This window comes from Monodon monoceros, unplaced genomic scaffold (genome assembly GCF_005190385.1).
Source record: "Monodon monoceros isolate NGI ecotype Baffin Bay Population unplaced genomic scaffold, NGI_Narwhal_1 Super_Scaffold_12, whole genome shotgun sequence".
Classification (NCBI taxonomy): domain Eukaryota; kingdom Metazoa; phylum Chordata; class Mammalia; order Artiodactyla; family Monodontidae; genus Monodon; species Monodon monoceros.
Window position 1 is genome coordinate 153055127 of NW_021703768.1, and position 16881 is coordinate 153072007.

Here is a 16881-nt window from a genome sequence, read left to right on the forward strand (position 1 = left end):
GCCACAACTACTGAAGCCCGCTCGCCTAGAGCCCGTGCTCCGCAACCAGAGAAGCCACCACAATGAGAAGCCCGCGCACTGCAGCGGAGTAGCCCCCACTCAACGCAATTAGAGATAAGCCCATGCAGCAACAAAGACCCAACCAGCCAAAAATAAATAAATTTATTAAAAAAACAAAACACCTTAAGCCTCCAGGGATGATTCTAAAGTGCCCCCTTCCCTCTGGCCTCCTTCCGGATTCTGGCGGCCTCAGGCCAGATCCTGCATCCCAATTAGCCCTGGATATTCTGGATTTATGCTATTGCCCCAGACGGCATTTAACCGCTCTCTCATTCACTCAAAAGGGTCAATGTTTGGACTGTGAGGCGGTCGACCCCTACAGGCCAGCACTGGGAGAGCAGGGATCCACATCCCCAGCCTCCCTTTGCTGCCCGCCCCATACCCGTTCAGAAGCCCCTGCTGGCCCCAGGGCAGGCCCTGCCCCCGACCCCAAGACCACTCAGCCTCAGTGATCCCATCTATAAAGTGAGGGACTGTACTGGTTTCTGAGGACCCTGCCAGCCTCAGAGCTTCCTGACAACCTGTCCTGGACTCCCGGAGGTTCTCTTTGTCTTAGGCCCAAGTGCCAAAATTGAGTTACCAAAATCGACTAACCCTTTTCCAGCCACCCTTTCCAATGTTAACACGCACTGGCTTGCCCTGCACAATCAGCCAAAACTGTATCTCCAAATGCTGTTTCTCTACATTTTCCCCGCAAACCCTGGATGGGTTTTTACAAAAGGCCAGAAGCCCTGCTATCTGTGGACCGTGGACTCAACCATTCCGGCCAGAGGCGCGTGGCCCCGGCACCTGGCCGCTCCTCCTAGATGAGGCTGCAGCGCAGGGGCCTGCAGCGAGAAGGGCGAAAGTGAAGCGGACACGGCCGGGCTAAGCCGGCCTGTGGCCCGAGGACTGGGCGGGTGGGCGGGGCCGGGTGGCGAGAGCGAAGGGCCCGCTGGTCCCGGCGGCCGCAAGGGGGCGCCGCCCGCTCGCCTCGCCCCGCCCCGCCCGCTCGCCTCCGCGCGGCGACTATCGCGGCGCTTCCGCCTGGCCGGCCACGGCCCGGTGTGAACGGCGCCACGATGTGGCTGGGCCCGGAGGAGGTGCTGGTGGCCAACGCGCTGTGGGTGACGGAGCGGGCCAACCCCTTCTTCGTGCTGCAGCGGCGCCGGGGCCACGGCAAGGGCGGCGGCCTCACGGGTGAGAGGCGCGCGGCGACCGGGCCTGTGGGCGCCGCCGCGGGGCGGGCGAGGAGGGGGCGCCGGGCGGCGGGGCCCAGGACTAGCGGCCCAGGACAGGCCCAGCCTCGGCGCGTCACTGCGGACGCGCACGTCAGCGCGTGCGGCGGGGGCCTGGGGGCGCGAGGCCGGCACTGAGTGGGGGGTGGGAGGTAGGAACGCGAACCGCCCGTGGGAGGCAGGGACGGGGTGGGGTGGTGCGAGGTGAGGACGGGGCCAGGGACTCGAGGAAGACAGATGCGCTCGCGTTAGGAGGCGGATGGGGAGACTTCGGTCAACCAGGGCTGCCAGGAGAAGGCTGGAGGCGGCCTCTGCCCGGACTCGCTGCCCGTGAGCTTCCCGGTGCTTAGCGGAGGCGTGTGCCGCTTCCTGGAAGGGGATTTCACAGCTGAAAGTCCGCGAGATCTTCTGGTCTTCTGCTTCAGTTTCTCCAAGTGCCTCCAAGGAGGGGTCAAGTGATACAAGCATTCGTTTTCTTTTGCCTCCTTCATTCCCAACTCACCAAAGAATTGCCTTTTCAGCAAGATCAGAGTTCTCCCAGCTAATGCTGGCCTCAGCCCCCATCCCTCCAGCTTCTCCTCACCCACCTTTCCTGGTTCTTGGTGCGTTGGAGCTGCAGACCGAGGCTTAGCCGAATCACCAGTATATGTGTTCCGGTGAACCAGCCAAGGTGCCTCTTTGCCCGTCTGGGTACTACACAGGACTAGACTAGACCGGCACCTCCTGGAGTGTGTGGCATTTGGGATCCAGGGGATGCCTACTGGGCATTCCCTCTACAGGGGTTGTCCAAGGTCCCTCATGCTCCAGGACCTGCCCCAGGCACTCCCAAGCAGACCTGGGTCAGTCTTAGGGCCAGACCAGTGCCTGCGCTCCTCGGGTGGCCCATTGTTGCCATTTAGGACCTCAGGCCCAATGTTAACAGGTCTTCCAGTTATCAAGAGAATTTTCTGTGAAATGTCCTAATTTTAAACATTAGCAGCTAATGCAGTCCTACCAGATGCAGATAGAAGCTTCCCATAGGAGACCTCTTCCGTCAGTCTTTCCTGGGCCACACCTCCTGATGTGGAAGAGACTGTACCATTCCCAAGAAACCTGTTCCTTTGGTGCCTTGAGCTCTTTCCCAAAGGCCTCTAGAATCACAGGAGCCAGTGCTGGACCTACCTCCTGGACTAGACTGTTCAGTGGTGGTTAGACAGCAGCCCCTCTGGAGAGACTGACCAGTGGTCAACCTTGAAGCCCAAGTAGAAAAGCAATGCTTGGGCGACCAGTATCTTTGGTTGCAGCAGCATACCGTTGTGTCAGATTTCAGGGCTTGTTCTGTGCTCTGTTTCTCCACAGATCATCTCAGCAGGTGGGTGGGTCCCTCTGTGCTCTGCTTTCCTGTACAGAGAAGGCCCTTTCTACCACACTCATCTCTCCATGTCCCCCAAGGCAGAGCTCCCCAGGTGCCCCCTGATAACCACACCTTGAACTCTCTGCTCCAGCTAGGTTTGGTGAGTCCTGGCATGGCCTTCCCTGTGCCATCATGGACATAATGGCTTCCTGACCACTGTCTCCCTGGGGGAGGAACAGTTAGTGATGTGGTTTTATTCAAGCTGTCTTTTAAAAACAGATACCAACCTAGATTCTTCATTGAAGAATGTGATGAGATGGCCTGCCCATTAAAAAGTTTTCAAGTCTTGCAGTATGGATATGCCAACAGTATAGGAATTAAAATAAAATTTCTGAGACCAGAAGAGAAACCTCAACACAAACAGTAAAAAGCAGTTTATTCCAAACACTGATAAGGCTTGAATATGCCGCTTTAACCGAAATTTAGAGAGGCATTTTACAACATTTCAGTAAAGCAAGTGAGAGATTACAGACTCCTGACTTGGATGTATGTGAAGAGTACCTTCTTTTGTAACTGGATATTTTATTTATTAGAGACTGGAGGGGGAAAAAATCAAATTAAGAATGGAATATGAAACAGAAGTGTTAAAATCGAGCAATAAAATCAATAGAAATTATTCTGATATCAACAGGAAAATGGTAACAAAATATTTTCAGATCATACCAAAAGTAGCTCTTCATGAAACGGAAAAAATAAGTTTCAAATAGGAACAATGGACAGGCTTTTATGTAGCTGGATAATTCAATAAATGAAGAAGAATGAATCGAATAGTGGTAAAAGGTAGACGTTTTCTCTAATTTATTGGGGAAATAGTGACATTGACAAATGTCGATGACATTGTGATGAGAAGGAAAACTTGAAATGCCCTAAAATGCTTCAGTTCAGAGGTGGAAAAAAAAAACAAAACAGAATCGGTGTTTTCCTAAATTGGACAATTCTAAAAATTTGCATGTTCTTTTTATTCATGACTTTTGAGGCTACATTATCTTCCTGTTGTTGATGTGGAAAATGATGTTACAAAATCATTGTCTTATGAAGAAGGCATCAGAGTACACAGCCAAAAAGGCCGCACATGTCAGAGAAACATGTCTTAAGAGATGTGTCTGGCAGTTAATAAAACATACTGTATTATTTTTCTGGATTTTGTGATATTTGTAGTATTGTTGTTTTTAATTGTCATTGTTGTACTTTCTCATTCTGAAGAAATACTTGTTTTCAAACCTGATTTTGTATTTTTCTTGAAGAGGGCCTCCCACATCGTCTAAGCTTTGGGCCCCATAAAACCTGAATCTGCTCCTGTCTGCAAGTATTTCTGAGTCAGGAGGACAAGCAGAAGCTTCCAGGAAGAAGTGGGAGGGGATTTTTTGATAGGGATCAGACACTGGCTGAAGGCCTTTGAGGAAAAAGAAGTAATTTAACAGACCAGGGTAATGTAAGGTGTTTCACCCTCTTGGCTGGGGCTTTGGGGGCACTGCTACCCTCATGGCTGCCTCCAGCCAGGCCCAGCTCTCAGCCCAGCCTTCCCTCACCCTCCCCTCTCTCTGCCCTGTTGCCAGGTCTTCTCGTGGGCACCCTGGATGTGGTGCTGGACTCCAGCGCCCGGGTGGCCCCTTACCGCATCCTGCACCAGACCCAGGACTCGCAGGTCTACTGGACAGTGGCGTGCGGTAGGTGCCCTGAATCACAAGGGGTGCTGGGCAGGGCCTGCCCCAGAGAGGGAGGGGACGCAGCCTGCATTCCTGCATTGGACATGGCCCGCTGAGAACCTGATGCTGCCCCTTGTTCAGACAGCACAGCCCAGGCCAGCATCCAGCTTAGGAAGGCAGCTCAGCTGTGCACAGATGCAGGGCTAGCGGACATGGGCCCCATGAAGCCCTGCGTGCCTCTCTGAGGGCTTGGCCTTGGGCAGTGTCCATGTTCTCCTGCTAACCTTTTCTCAAGGCGGATACAGCTTATCAGTATTCATGGACTACATATTTTTTTAATTCACCTACTCACTAAAAGTTATCTATAAACCCCAAAATCAATACTTGTGGTACTTTTGGGGTCATTTGTGGACATCTGTGGAAATGTGTGTCTGCAGAGCAATGAAAAATTTGAGTCACCAGACACACAGGTTCCCAGCAGCGGTGGAACAAGGCATCCTTCTGCCTTCTTGTTTCAGCTCTCAAACCATAAACATGTCTCCTTTTAGAAGTCTAAGCACCATGCTTCTCACATTTTGTGTTATCTGTTGGTGACTTTGCTGTTTAAAATGGCCCCAGGTATAATGCTGAAGTGCTGTGTGGTGTTTTTAAGCGCGGGAAGCTGTGATGTGCCTTATGGAGAAAATACAAGTTAGATGAGCTTCCTTCAGGCATGAGTTACAGTGCTTCTGGCTGTCAGTTCAATGTTAGGGTATTAAAAATATATATTAAATGAGGTGTCTTTAAGCAGAAAGACATATAAGACAAAGTAGTGTATTGATTGGTTGGTGAAAATGTTGTGACCAGAGGCTCGCACGAACTTAGCCCTGTAGCTCCCCTGGTTTGTAGAACATAACCACTGTGAATAACGAGAATCGCTGGTAGTTGTCCTTCTCGGAGGACACACCCACCCTGCCAAGAGTCCAGGGGGAAGTCCCCTTTCAGCCTGGCTGAGGTCCCTGGGATAAAACAGCAGTCATAGCTGGCACTCAGACAGCACTTCCTGCATGCCAGACATGTGAACCTCCCAACAACTCCAGAAGGTGGAACTTTGATTTTCCCCATTTTGAAGATGAAACTGTGGCCCAGAGGGGTTAAGTAACCCTCCCAAAGTCACACAGAACCACAGATCAGACCCAGAGCACCTGTTCGTGTCCACTGTGCTGAATATCTCTCTCTGCTAGAAGCCACAGTGTCACTGTCCCCCAGGATAGTGGTTTTCCTTGGAGACCTGAGAAGTGATGGGAGTGTTCACAGCTGGACTTCAGCTTGGGGGGGTGGGGGGAGAGAGGTCAAGGGGTGAAGGCACCAGGGTGCCCAGAGTGGGGCACTGGCAGGAGGGAGGTATGTGGTAGGGCCCAGGGCAGTTGGTGTGTGCCTGGGCTAAGATGAGACGCTTCACTCTAAAATGGGCCCTTGAGATGTTCATCTTTGTCTCAAGGTGTTCCTTCTCAGGAGAAGGGCAGTGGTAGTGAGAGCAGCCTCTCTGTGGGGAGAGAGGGGTATGGCTACTCTGTGGGGCCTTGTGGGAACCCCATTGGTGGCATTAGGGCGTGCTGCTGGGGAGGGACCCAGATGCACTGTGGAGCCCCTGCCCTGGTCAGGCCCCTGTGCTCATCTGCTCATGCCTCTCTGTTTTTACCCACCACCTCTCTTCAGCTCTCCAAAAGCAGACACCTACTGACACCTGCCACTGAATCTCCACTCCTTAGACTGCCATTAAAGGACTTTTCAGGGTCTGCCTGCCTCCATTTCTGTCTTCCTCCCCCCACCAGCTCACACCTGGCCTTCGGCCAGACAAGACACTTGCAGGGCCTGAAGTTCTTAACTGTACCTGTCCTGGCTGGTGTACCTACAGCGTCGCCCCATGTCTACTTTACTTCCTCCTGCTCTGTTGAGTACCTACGCAGATGTCACATCCAATGGAAAACCTTCCCAGATTCCCTGGACTCATGTACCTACCCTTCTCCCTCCTCTAGACTTGCCGTGTCTCCACCAGCACTTTTGCATTGAAGGCTCACTGGCTCTCCCACTAGGCCAGCAATTCCTTGAGGGTGTGGGCAGGTTCTGCAGCTGGGCAGCCTGGATTGGCGTTATGGTGTGGTCACTTCCCAGCTAGGTGACCTTGGGCAACATACTCAACCTCTCTGTGCCTCAGCTTCATCCTATAAAATGAAAATAACTGTACCTGTCTCCAAGGTGCTCTTAAGAATCAAATAAGATAATCCATAAAAAGTTCTGGAAAACAGAAATAGCACTTAATAATTTAATTAGCTATTATATTTTTTATTCCCAGTACCTAGCATAGAGATGGCATAGTTTCAGTGTTTACTTAGTGCTAAATGAAGATTGAGTTGCTTTTAACTAATAATTCTTTTAAGTGAATATATGTAAATATTTATAATTAAAGTGCAGACAGATCCACACAGGCATTGTGGACAAAATTCCTGTTTTAGGCTGCCGGGAACATGTGTGTAAGAGGGTTGCATCACATGCAAACTCAACTTCCAAATTCAAATGTGGGTTCTTAGCAAAAAGAGCAAGAAAGAAAGAACTCACTTCACCTAACAACTAGACCTTGGCCTCTGTGCACTAGGGAAAGGAGGCCATAATAGCTATACAAAGAAAAATGAAAAAAAATAATTTATGGATGATTTAGGAACTTCCAGAGGTAATTTCTATTTATAGTTACCTATTGTTATGATTATCACTGTTGTATGATTCTGGGTTTAATCATTTTCACATGGGCATCCTCCCACAGACCATGGGAGAGGGTCTTTCTGTGGAATTGCTTGTTAGGGTGGTGAGCCTCTTGGGTAAATGTAAAGAAACAAACAAATCAACCCTAACCAAGTCAGGCTGGACTGTGACATGTGACAGAGCAATGAGCAGATGCCTGGGCCAGAGGAGATGACAGGGACAAACTCAGCCTGGCCAGGGCGGGGTCAGAGCTGAGTCTTCAGCTGATGGAAAAGTTGTAGCCAGGTAGTGAAGGATGGGGTGACCAGGGATTGGGCGCCCAGCAAAAAACGTCTGTGGTCCACAGTCATGTCGGACTCACGTCTTTGCTAACGCTCCCTCCATGCCGAGTGTGTGGGCCTGCCGTGGTCACAGAAGCAACTGGGCCTTCTGGGTGCTTACAGTCCACAGACTGTCCCACCCTAGGCTGCTGAAAAGGAAGCAGAGCCTTCACTCCTTTTCTTATTCTTGTGTTAATTCATTCAGAGAAGAGTTCTTAAGTGCAAAAACCCCATGCCAGACACATGAAAAACCCCAAAAAGTGGGGTGCCAGAGGGGCAGGGGAAGCCAGGCCTGGAAGGGACTTCCCTCATCCCTTCAGTTTTCCTCCTGGGGCCCCTTTTCCCAATTCCCTGATGGAGGCAGAGAAAACAGCTGCCTCACTCTTTGGGAGTGGCGATGGGCCGCCTCTCTGAGTTCTCCCATTTCCACTGGGCCTACAGTGCCCACAAGGACCCCTCCCTGAGGAGGGCAGGGACCCCCTCCTAGGTGGGGCAGACACTGGGGGCCAGCCAGACACTGAAAGGTCAGACAGGGGTTCCTGGAAGAGACGGGATCCAGGTTGGGATGTGAACTGGGATGAGGAGGAGGAGGCAAAGACCTGGGTGGGGCATCTGGCTTCAGAGAGAGGGATGAGCACCTCTGGCCCAGCAGGAGACCAGCCAGCCAGGGGCCTGGAGTCCTACAGGAAGCTCCAGCTGCCATCTGTGGATGCCTGCATTCTCAGGAGAGCCACAGTCACCTATACCAAGTCTGACTGTGTCTGGCTAATCAGCTGTACATGGAAGACCACATTAAGTCCTTTTATCTCGAAGAAAAGTAAGTAAGCAAACCTGCAAATGTATAGACTATTTCTGGTAGGACACAGAGGAAACTAGCAGTCACTCTTACTCTGGGCATTAGAGGGAAGTTGAGGCTTTATTTTTCTCATGACTCTGTAATTCTATTGGAATTTTTTTATTTTGTGTTTTTATCAGGACCATTTATGACTTTTGTCATATACATGAAGAAGGAAAGAGTAAGCAGCTCAAAGATTGTAGTCACTTTGGTATAGCAAATTAGGTCAGCCATTTTAATCTCTCTTGAGTTTATATTTAAGGCCTGGTGATTTTATGATTTTCCTTTTCTTTATGCCACCAAACCTCTCCTAGGTTCTTCCCGCAAAGAGATCACAAAACACTGGGAATGGCTGGAAAATAACTTACTCCAGACACTGTCCATCTTTGACACTGAGGAAGACATCACCACCTTCGTCAAGGGCAAGATACATGTAAGATTCACTTTCCACTACTGGTTCTCACTCTCTTCTCTGGGCTACCAGTGTTCACCTTTGTCATCTTCTATAACTTTCAGACAACACCGTGTAGTTCTTTCCCCCATTAAACAGAAATGGAAACGAAGGGTCTGATCTTCTTTTAGTGTTGAAAGGGGCAGTTGAACTCATTGTATGCAGGCCCCATCTACTGGCCAGCCACCGGAGTTTAAGCTTAGCTGGGAGTTTCCATTCCCTGCAAAGGGCCTCAGAGCAAATATGCAGATACACAACTCTGATAGCCAGTTCCTTGGCCAACAGAGGAAGAAGTTGGAAATGACAGGATAATTTTAGGTATATTTCTATTATAAAACTAACATTACTTCAAAATGCACAGACACTTTGACCCAGCAAGTCCATTCCTTGGAATTTACCCTACAGAGTATTCATATGTCCAGAATGATGTATGTATCAGGATGTTCCCTGCAACACTGTTAGCAAAAAGGCTGGAAACAACGCCTCCCAGTCCCATGGTAAGAGGGGAAGCAGCTGTTCTTTCCTCTGCAAATTGAGAGGACTCATACTTGCTAACATAGCATTTATTGAGTATTTTCTTTATGAGTACTGTGCTGAGCACTATATATTCAGGGGACTTGGTCAGTCATATGTGGTATTCTTAGTGGAATATTTTACAGCTAGCAAAATAATTATGAAGATTGTAGCAATGTGTGAAAACATCACAGTGATGTTTAGATTGTTTCCTCTTTAGGGAATAATTACATAATGAGCATTTATCTGAGTTATCTGTGTGTGTGTGTGTGTGTGTGTGTGTGTGTGTGTGTGTGTGTGTGTGTGTGTGTCTTTTTCTTTCTGTTGGATTATTGCCTTGGATTAGATTCCTCAGAGAGGTGTTACCAGGTCAAAGTTTCATGATGCAAACTTACTTTGGGCAAGCCCTTGTGACTTCATTATACCAGAACCTCCTAGACCTGGGCAGATGGCACCAAGAGTTCCTCAGCAGTTCTCTGTGTACCTTGGGGTTCAGGGTGGGACCTGTGTTGCCTTTCTAGTTCCAGGAAAATAGACAAAGAGAGCAGAGGCAAGCCTTCACTCTCCTAATGAGCCAGCTGGGCAATAATAATAATAACAGCAACATTATGGAATGTTTCCCTTATACCAGGCCCAAACAAACTAACCAACAGAACAGAATAAAGTTCTAGATGAGTCAAAGGAAAAAATGGAAATTAGAAAATATTGAGGGAATCCCCAGGCCATCCAGTGGTTAGGACTTGGCACTTTCACTGCTGGGGCCCAGGTTCAATCCCTGGTCAGGGAACTAAGATCCTGTAAGATGCGAGGCCACAAAAACAAAAAACAAAAAACTGAGAACTGGGCAATTATGGAAATACTACTGTTTATCAGAATTTGTGAGATGTAGCAAAAGCAGGACACAGGAGGAAATTTAAAGCCTTACATTTTCTGTTTTATAATGTGAGGAAAAGAAGAAAGGGTGGAAATTAATGAGCCAGGTGTCCAATTCAGTAAGTTAGAACGCCAGAGAAACCAGGAAATTAGAAAGAAGGAAATATAGTTATCACAAAAAAATTACTATTCGCTGAAGACTCAGATTATAGTTAGCATTTTTTTAGCAATAAAGAATTTTTTAATTAAGATAGGTACCTTATTTTTTTAGACATAACGCTATTGCGTATTTAATATACCACAGTATAGTGTAGACTTAAGTTCTATATGCACTGGGAAACCAAAAAATTTGTGTGACTTGCTTTAGTGCGACATTTGCTTTATTGCTATGGTTCAGAACCAAACCTGCAATATCTTCAGGGTATGCCTGTAACAAAGGGAAGAAGTTAATTCCTTAGAAAATAAAGGAATGATACAGAAGAGCAACAGGTCCAAAAACAGATGTAAAATATAAACAAACCTGTGGCAAAAGTGATCCAGGACAAAAGAGAGAAACCTCAAATAAGTAATGTTGGGAATGAAATATGATAGCATCTATTTAAAATGCAAAGTTAGGGGCTTCCCTGGTGGCACAGTGGTTAAGAATCCACCTGACAGTGCAGGGGACACGGGTTCAAGCCCTGGTCCGGAATGATCCCACATGCTGCGGAGCAGCTAAGCCTGTGTGCCACAACTACTGAGCCTGTGCTCTGCCCGTGCTCTGCAACAAGAGAAGCCACTGCAATGAGAAGCCTGCGCACTGCAACAAAGAGAGTAGCCCCCGCTCGCCACGACTGGAGAAAGCCCACATGCAGCAACGAAGACCCAATGCAGCCAAAAATAAGTAAAATTTTAAAATAAAAATAAAATAAATAAATAAATAAAAGCAGGGTTAAGAAAAAAGAGAGTAAGGGGACTTCCCTGGTGTTCCAGTGGTTAAGACTTCACCTTCCAATGCAGTGGGTGTGGGTTCGATCCCTGGTCCAGGAGCTAAGATCCCACATGCCTCGTGGCCACAAAACCAAAACATAAAACAGAAGCAATATTGTAACAAATTCAATAAAGACTTTAAAAATGGTCCACATCAAAAAAATCTTAAAAAAAAGAGAAAGAGAATGCCATAAACAGCTTTAAGCCCATAAATTGTAAGAAGTGAGACAAGATGGACACTCTTAATATGTTTTAGTTTCCAGTTGCTACTGTAACAAGTTACCATAAACTTAGTGGTTTAAAACAACACAAGTTCCTTTTCTTACAGTTCTGGAGGTCAGAAGTCTGAAATGAATCTCACAGGCTAAAATCAAGGAATTGGCAAGGCTGACTCCTGGAGGCTCTAAGGGGAGAATCTGTTTCCTTGCCTTTTCCAGCTTTCAGGAGCTTCGTATCCGTGATTCTTGGCCCTTACCTTTCTGTTGAATGCCAGCAGCATGGCCTCTTCAGTCAACCAGTCAGTCTCTCAACCCTTCTGGGGATTGGGATGTAAACATCTTTGGGGGGGCTGTTATTTGGTCTATCACATAATAGAACTTAAACTGAGACTCACAAAAAAATAGCAAACTTGAATATGCTTAAAACTATTAAAGAAATTGAATCAGTAATTTAAAATCTGCCCAGTGATTTTTACAGTCCAGTTGTATCAGCAAACAAACAAAATCCCAGTCCTGTGGGCCAGGCCGTTCATTCCCATTGGTGAGGACCATTACTCCTGAGTAGAGGCCAGCGGACAATGCAGAGGAAAATGCAAAGCAGAGTGTCAGCCCCTCTGCTCCCTGCTTGGGGGTCTCCCAGGTGCAGCTGAAGGAGTGGGGAAAGGGGACTGCCAACTGAGACCCAGGAAGGTGGCCTGAGGGACAGGGTGCCGTGATAGCCCACAGGCTGTCTCGGGCCCACCTTTCCACTGGTGGGGCCCCTTCCCCAACCTCCCAGTAGGTGCATTTGAGGGAAGCAGAAGACAAGGGCAGGGCCTTAGTAACAAGAAGGGTGCTTTGCCAGAGCCTCTTTCCCAGACATAGAGCTAGTTCCTGCAGTAGTGTTCTGGGGAGGCACCAGAGGCAGCTTGAGAGAGAGAAGAGGTTGGAGTTGCAGCTACAGTGGTACTGGCTATACTGAGATGGAGGTACATCTTACCTTTGGGTCTTCACCCAAACTCCTGGCTGTTCTCCCTGCTCATGGTTACAGGAATTCGAGGCTGCCAGGAGGCTCAGCAGAAGCAGCAATCTGGGCCACAGCAGTTGCCTTGAATTACTTTAGCTTATCAAGTCATCATCCTCCTGGAAAATCTGCATGTACATTTTGAGCCAAATGCGCTAAGAACCTGTTTTACCCCAGGAGGTTTGGGGTTGGCTTTGTGGCCCAGTGTGATGTCTCTGGGCACCCTGAGCCCAGTGAAGATGCTGGTGGGATACAGCATAGATATGCCCTGAGTTGGTTGGCCCTGTGGCTGATCTCTGGACCCTGAACTGGGTAGGTCCTGAGCTGGGTGGGTCCTGCAGCTGGTCTGTGGGCCTTGAGCGGGGGCAAGAGGCAGGAGTCCCCTGGTATGTGGGGGGGGAGTATCAAGTACAGAAGATCCTCCAAGACATTGTCATAAGAAATGCACGTCACAGAACAGTGCCACAGCAAGTTCCCATTTGGGCAAAGAAAGAGGGGAAAGAGCAGATTGCATGTATTTGCTTAAAGGTGCATCAGTGCCAGCCTGTCTGGGAGGAAACCAACAAAGTGGCTACAACAGCAGAGGAGATGGAGACTCCCTTCTCACTGAACACACTTTTTTACTACTTGCATTTTTTTACCATGTTTATGTATTATATTTTTCAGATATTTACATTAAAATAACTAAAATGTAAATTTAAAAATTCCCTTCTCTGATCCAGTAGAGATAATAGCTCAGGGAGTTAGGGGAAATTGCCCAGCATCTGTCTGGCCAGAGCAGACGACAGGCCTACCTGCTTGTGGCCCTTGGGCCAGCGACCAAGAGTCCTGGGTCCCACCACTTGAGTTCCCTGCGGGAACCAGTCCCCTTGTCCTCCTACAGGGCATCATCGCAGAAGAGAACAAGAACCTGCAGCCCCAGGGAGATGAGGACCCTGGGAAATTCAAGGAGGCCGAGCTGAAAATGCGGAAGCAGTTTGGGATGCCCGAGGGAGAGAAGCTGGTCAACTACTACTCCTGCAGCTACTGGAAGGGCCGCGTGCCCCGGCAGGGCTGGCTCTACCTGACCGTCAACCACCTGTGTTTCTACTCCTTCCTGCTGGGCAAGGAGGGTGAGTGCAGGCAGCAGGAGTGCCCCCTGTGTCCCCCCTAGCCCCAGTCCCGCAGCTGGCCCCGTCATCCTCAGGGCATCCTCCTCTGCCCTCACCCTCGACCTCGCCTCTAGAAAATGTACCGCCTCCCCAGCCTGTCGAAGTTCCTGAGGGCTGTCCCTCCTCGGCCCCCGGATATTCTGTCCCCACATACCCACCAGAGAGTCTCCCCAGAACCTAGTGGCCCACGACCAGAACTCCAGACTTGAACCAGGCATCACCGGGCTCTTGGGGGCTCCTGTCATGTATACATCAACTAGCACAGTTCTTCACATAGTGACTTTCTGCACAGGGCCTCCCCTCTTTGAAGTAGAGTGCCAGGGCACCCATCATTCCTGAACGGCTCCAGGTTACATGGTGCCTTGGACGTGTGCCCCTGCAGCCACCTGCTGCAGGTCCCTCCCCACAGGAAGCCCTGGCCTCAGGACAAAAGGCAGACTCCCAGCCAGTGCACTCTGCTGCATGTCGCCCCCAGAAAGAGCCTCCAGGGCTTTAGCTGCTCTCAGTGTGGCCTTTCCTGGGCCCAGCAAGGCCGGCTCCCAGCCATGCACACACACCTGTCACAACCTCCCCTGCCTTTCTCCCACCTTTGCATCTTCTCATCAGGCAGGGGCCAGCGTCCTCTCTGTGCTGGTCACACCATGTCGTGACTTGTTCCCACATCAGTGCACTCCCACTAGGTGGGGCTTCTCAAGTCCAGGGTCTCAGCTAGCTCACCTCTGTTTGTTCATTCATCTCATCCTTTAGCCGTTTGGTTGGCAAACCCAGGAGATTCTCGGGGCTGGGCACTGGGTTAGCCCGGGACGGCCCAGTCCCTCCTCGTGGAGCTGGTGTCCCAGCGTAGCTAGGCTCAGGCATGGGGCCTGGGGGTGGGGAACGGGCAGGCAGTAGATGCTGCCCGCTCCCCCACATGGGTTCCAGGCCCAGGCAGGAGTCAGGAGCCTGCCTGCCCAGCCCTCCAGCTGGTTTGACCTGATGGTGTGTCTGTCCCCTCTGGTGTCCAGTGAGCCTGGTGGTGCAGTGGGTGGACGTCACACGGCTGGAGAAGAACGCCACGCTGCTCTTCCCTGAGAGCATCCGTGTGGACACCCGGGACCAGGAGCTCTTCTTCTCCATGTTCCTCAACATCAGCGAGACCTTCAAGCTCATGGAGCAGCTGGCCAACCTTGCCATGCGGCAGCTACTGGACAGCGAGGGCTTCCTGGAAGACAAAGCACTGCCCAGGCCCCCCCGGCCACACAGCAACATCTCGGCTCTGAAGCGGTGCGTTGTGCCTCCCCCACCCCCAGCAGGGACCTGCCCTCTTCACCCTTCACAGGCTCCCTGCGTGTAAGGGGGGCCAGGTGAAGGGGTGGTTTTCGATAGTGGGGAGGGCACCAGGAGATTCACAGAGGCGTCGTCCTGAAAAACCTACCACTGACACTGACGTGGAGGGAGTTCTTCATGTATTACTTCTCAAAGCCCTGGGGTGGGGAGGCTCTCACAGGCTCCTTGGTCTCAGACAGGAAGCTGAGGCACAGGGAGGTAGAGCAGCTCGCCCCAGACCCCAGTGCCTTAGCTCTAAGTGAGCAGTGGAGCCCAGGACAGGTGCCCCACCACGTCAGCCAGGGTATCCCCAGAGGCCTCTTCGGGAAGGCTTCAGAATCCCAGCTCAGGGTACACCACCTCCATCCCGCCATGATTGACAGCTCTTCTCAGGACCCCTGGGCCCTGACTCCAGGCCCCAGGAGACAGCCCTGCACAGGTCTGAGGTCTCTGCCACCCTGTCTGTGGGAATTGGTAGACAGAGGAACGATTCACTAGGGCTGGCCCCTCCAGAGCACTCTGTTCTCGCTCTTCCGTTGCAGCTTAGGGGAAACGTGTAGGCCAGCCAGGAGCTCAGATATTCCCTGAGCCCCTGGGTCCCACAGCCAGATTCACACCTATGTATGTAGAGACTGTGGCCTAGGCCCAGACTCTTGGGTGCACCTTCAGGACCAGAATGCTGTCCAAGGATATTACTTTCCTGATGCGAGTGACACGGTGGCTTTCAGAACCTTCCAGAACGAAAATGAGTAGGGCCGGACTTGATAGTCTCTGGCATTGTCCATCGAGGTGTGCCTGCCAGGCCGAGCTCAGGCTGCTAGTGGCCCCCATGGGGCTGGGAAGAGAGAGATGTTTACGAGGACAGGGCCACCGTGGGGGCGAGGAACAGGCTACCGGGCCCCTGCCTCACACAGCCATCGGACTGGCGAGTGTGCATTTCCGTTAAGCAACAGCACCCTGTGTTTTTTTCTTTTGGCTGCACCACGTGACATGTGGAATCTTAGTTCCCCTACCAGGGATCAAACCCATGCCCCCTGCAGTGGAAGCATGGAGTCTTAACCACTGGACCGCTGAGGAAATCCCAGCACCCTGTGTTTTAGACTTGACTCCACACCTGCCTGTCGGGAAGCCTTGTCTGAGTTTCTAGGTGGGGCTGGTCTTCCTAGTGAGAAGCGGCAGGGCGGGTGCAGGCACCCTCTGGGCACCACCCACCCTCAGTACTGAGCATGCTGTTTGTTGACCACTCCTCTGCTGGTCATACGGATGTCCACGTTTTACTACTTGACCATTCAGTGTGCATGTGTTATTGAACTCTGAGATCCCTGGGCACAACTTGCTCACAGGAGGACCCCCACGAGCCTGAGTCCAATGTGGAAACAGAGGGCATGAGGCCGCCTTGTGAGTGTGCTAGCCCCAACTCTTGTCTGCTTTTCTATCTCCCCCACCTTGGTTTCACCAGAGACCTGGACGCTCGAGCCAAGAACGAGTGCTACTGTGCCACGTTCCGGCTGCCCGGGGACGAGCGCCTGGACGGCCACACAGGCTGCACCCTATGGACCCCATTCAACAAGCTGCACATCCCTGGCCAGATGTTTATCTCCAGCAACTACATCTGCTTTGCCAGCAAGGAAGAGGATGCTTGCCACCTCATCATACCCCTGCGGGAGGTGAGCCCTAGGTCCTTGCCAGCTCTTCCCTCTCTTACCAGGGCACGTGGCCAGGTCCCCAGCCCAGGAAGCCCCTCAGGATTTAGTGATGTGAGTACAGAGGGCACATGGTGGTTCATGTGCTCCCCGAGCACCTGTCCTGTACCAGGCCCTGGCGGGAGTGGGTGCACTGGATGCCCCCTCAGGGATCAACCTCACCTGGTGGGGAGATACGGTGGGCTTTGGCCTGCCAGCAGAGCTCACAGTGGGACATACGAAAACCTCAACAAGGACCCACACGTCCCTGGTCAGAGCCCAGTGGCCTCCTGCAGGTGAGTGTCCCCTAGTCCTGCCTCCTTGGGCCTTGCAGTTAGACTTTGGCAAAGCCCTGCTTTGGCTGGGCTTGGAGGACTCTGATCCCACCCCAGCCCCATGTTACTCTCAGGGGCCACCTCACTGTTCCTCTCCTGACACCTGCCTTGGCTGTGGCCCAGGCTCTAGCAGAGTCATCGGAAGTCAGCTCTTACCTTTCAGGAGTGGGG

The 16881-nt window shown here is 51.0% G+C and overlaps 1 protein-coding gene across 1 annotated transcript in view; it reads left to right on the forward strand.

Moving 5' to 3' along the window:
- Window positions 1-1096: 1096 nt before the first annotated feature.
- Window positions 1097-16881, forward strand: part of TBC1D9B (TBC1 domain family member 9B) — a 44461-nt gene continuing 28676 nt past the window's right edge. Inside the window, 6 exon segments of the mRNA XM_029217395.1 lie at window positions 1097-1239; window positions 4227-4337; window positions 8525-8643; window positions 13121-13349; window positions 14393-14651; window positions 16153-16360. Coding sequence (XP_029073228.1) covers window positions 1122-1239; window positions 4227-4337; window positions 8525-8643; window positions 13121-13349; window positions 14393-14651; window positions 16153-16360 — 1044 coding nt within the window. The 5' untranslated portion in view covers window positions 1097-1121.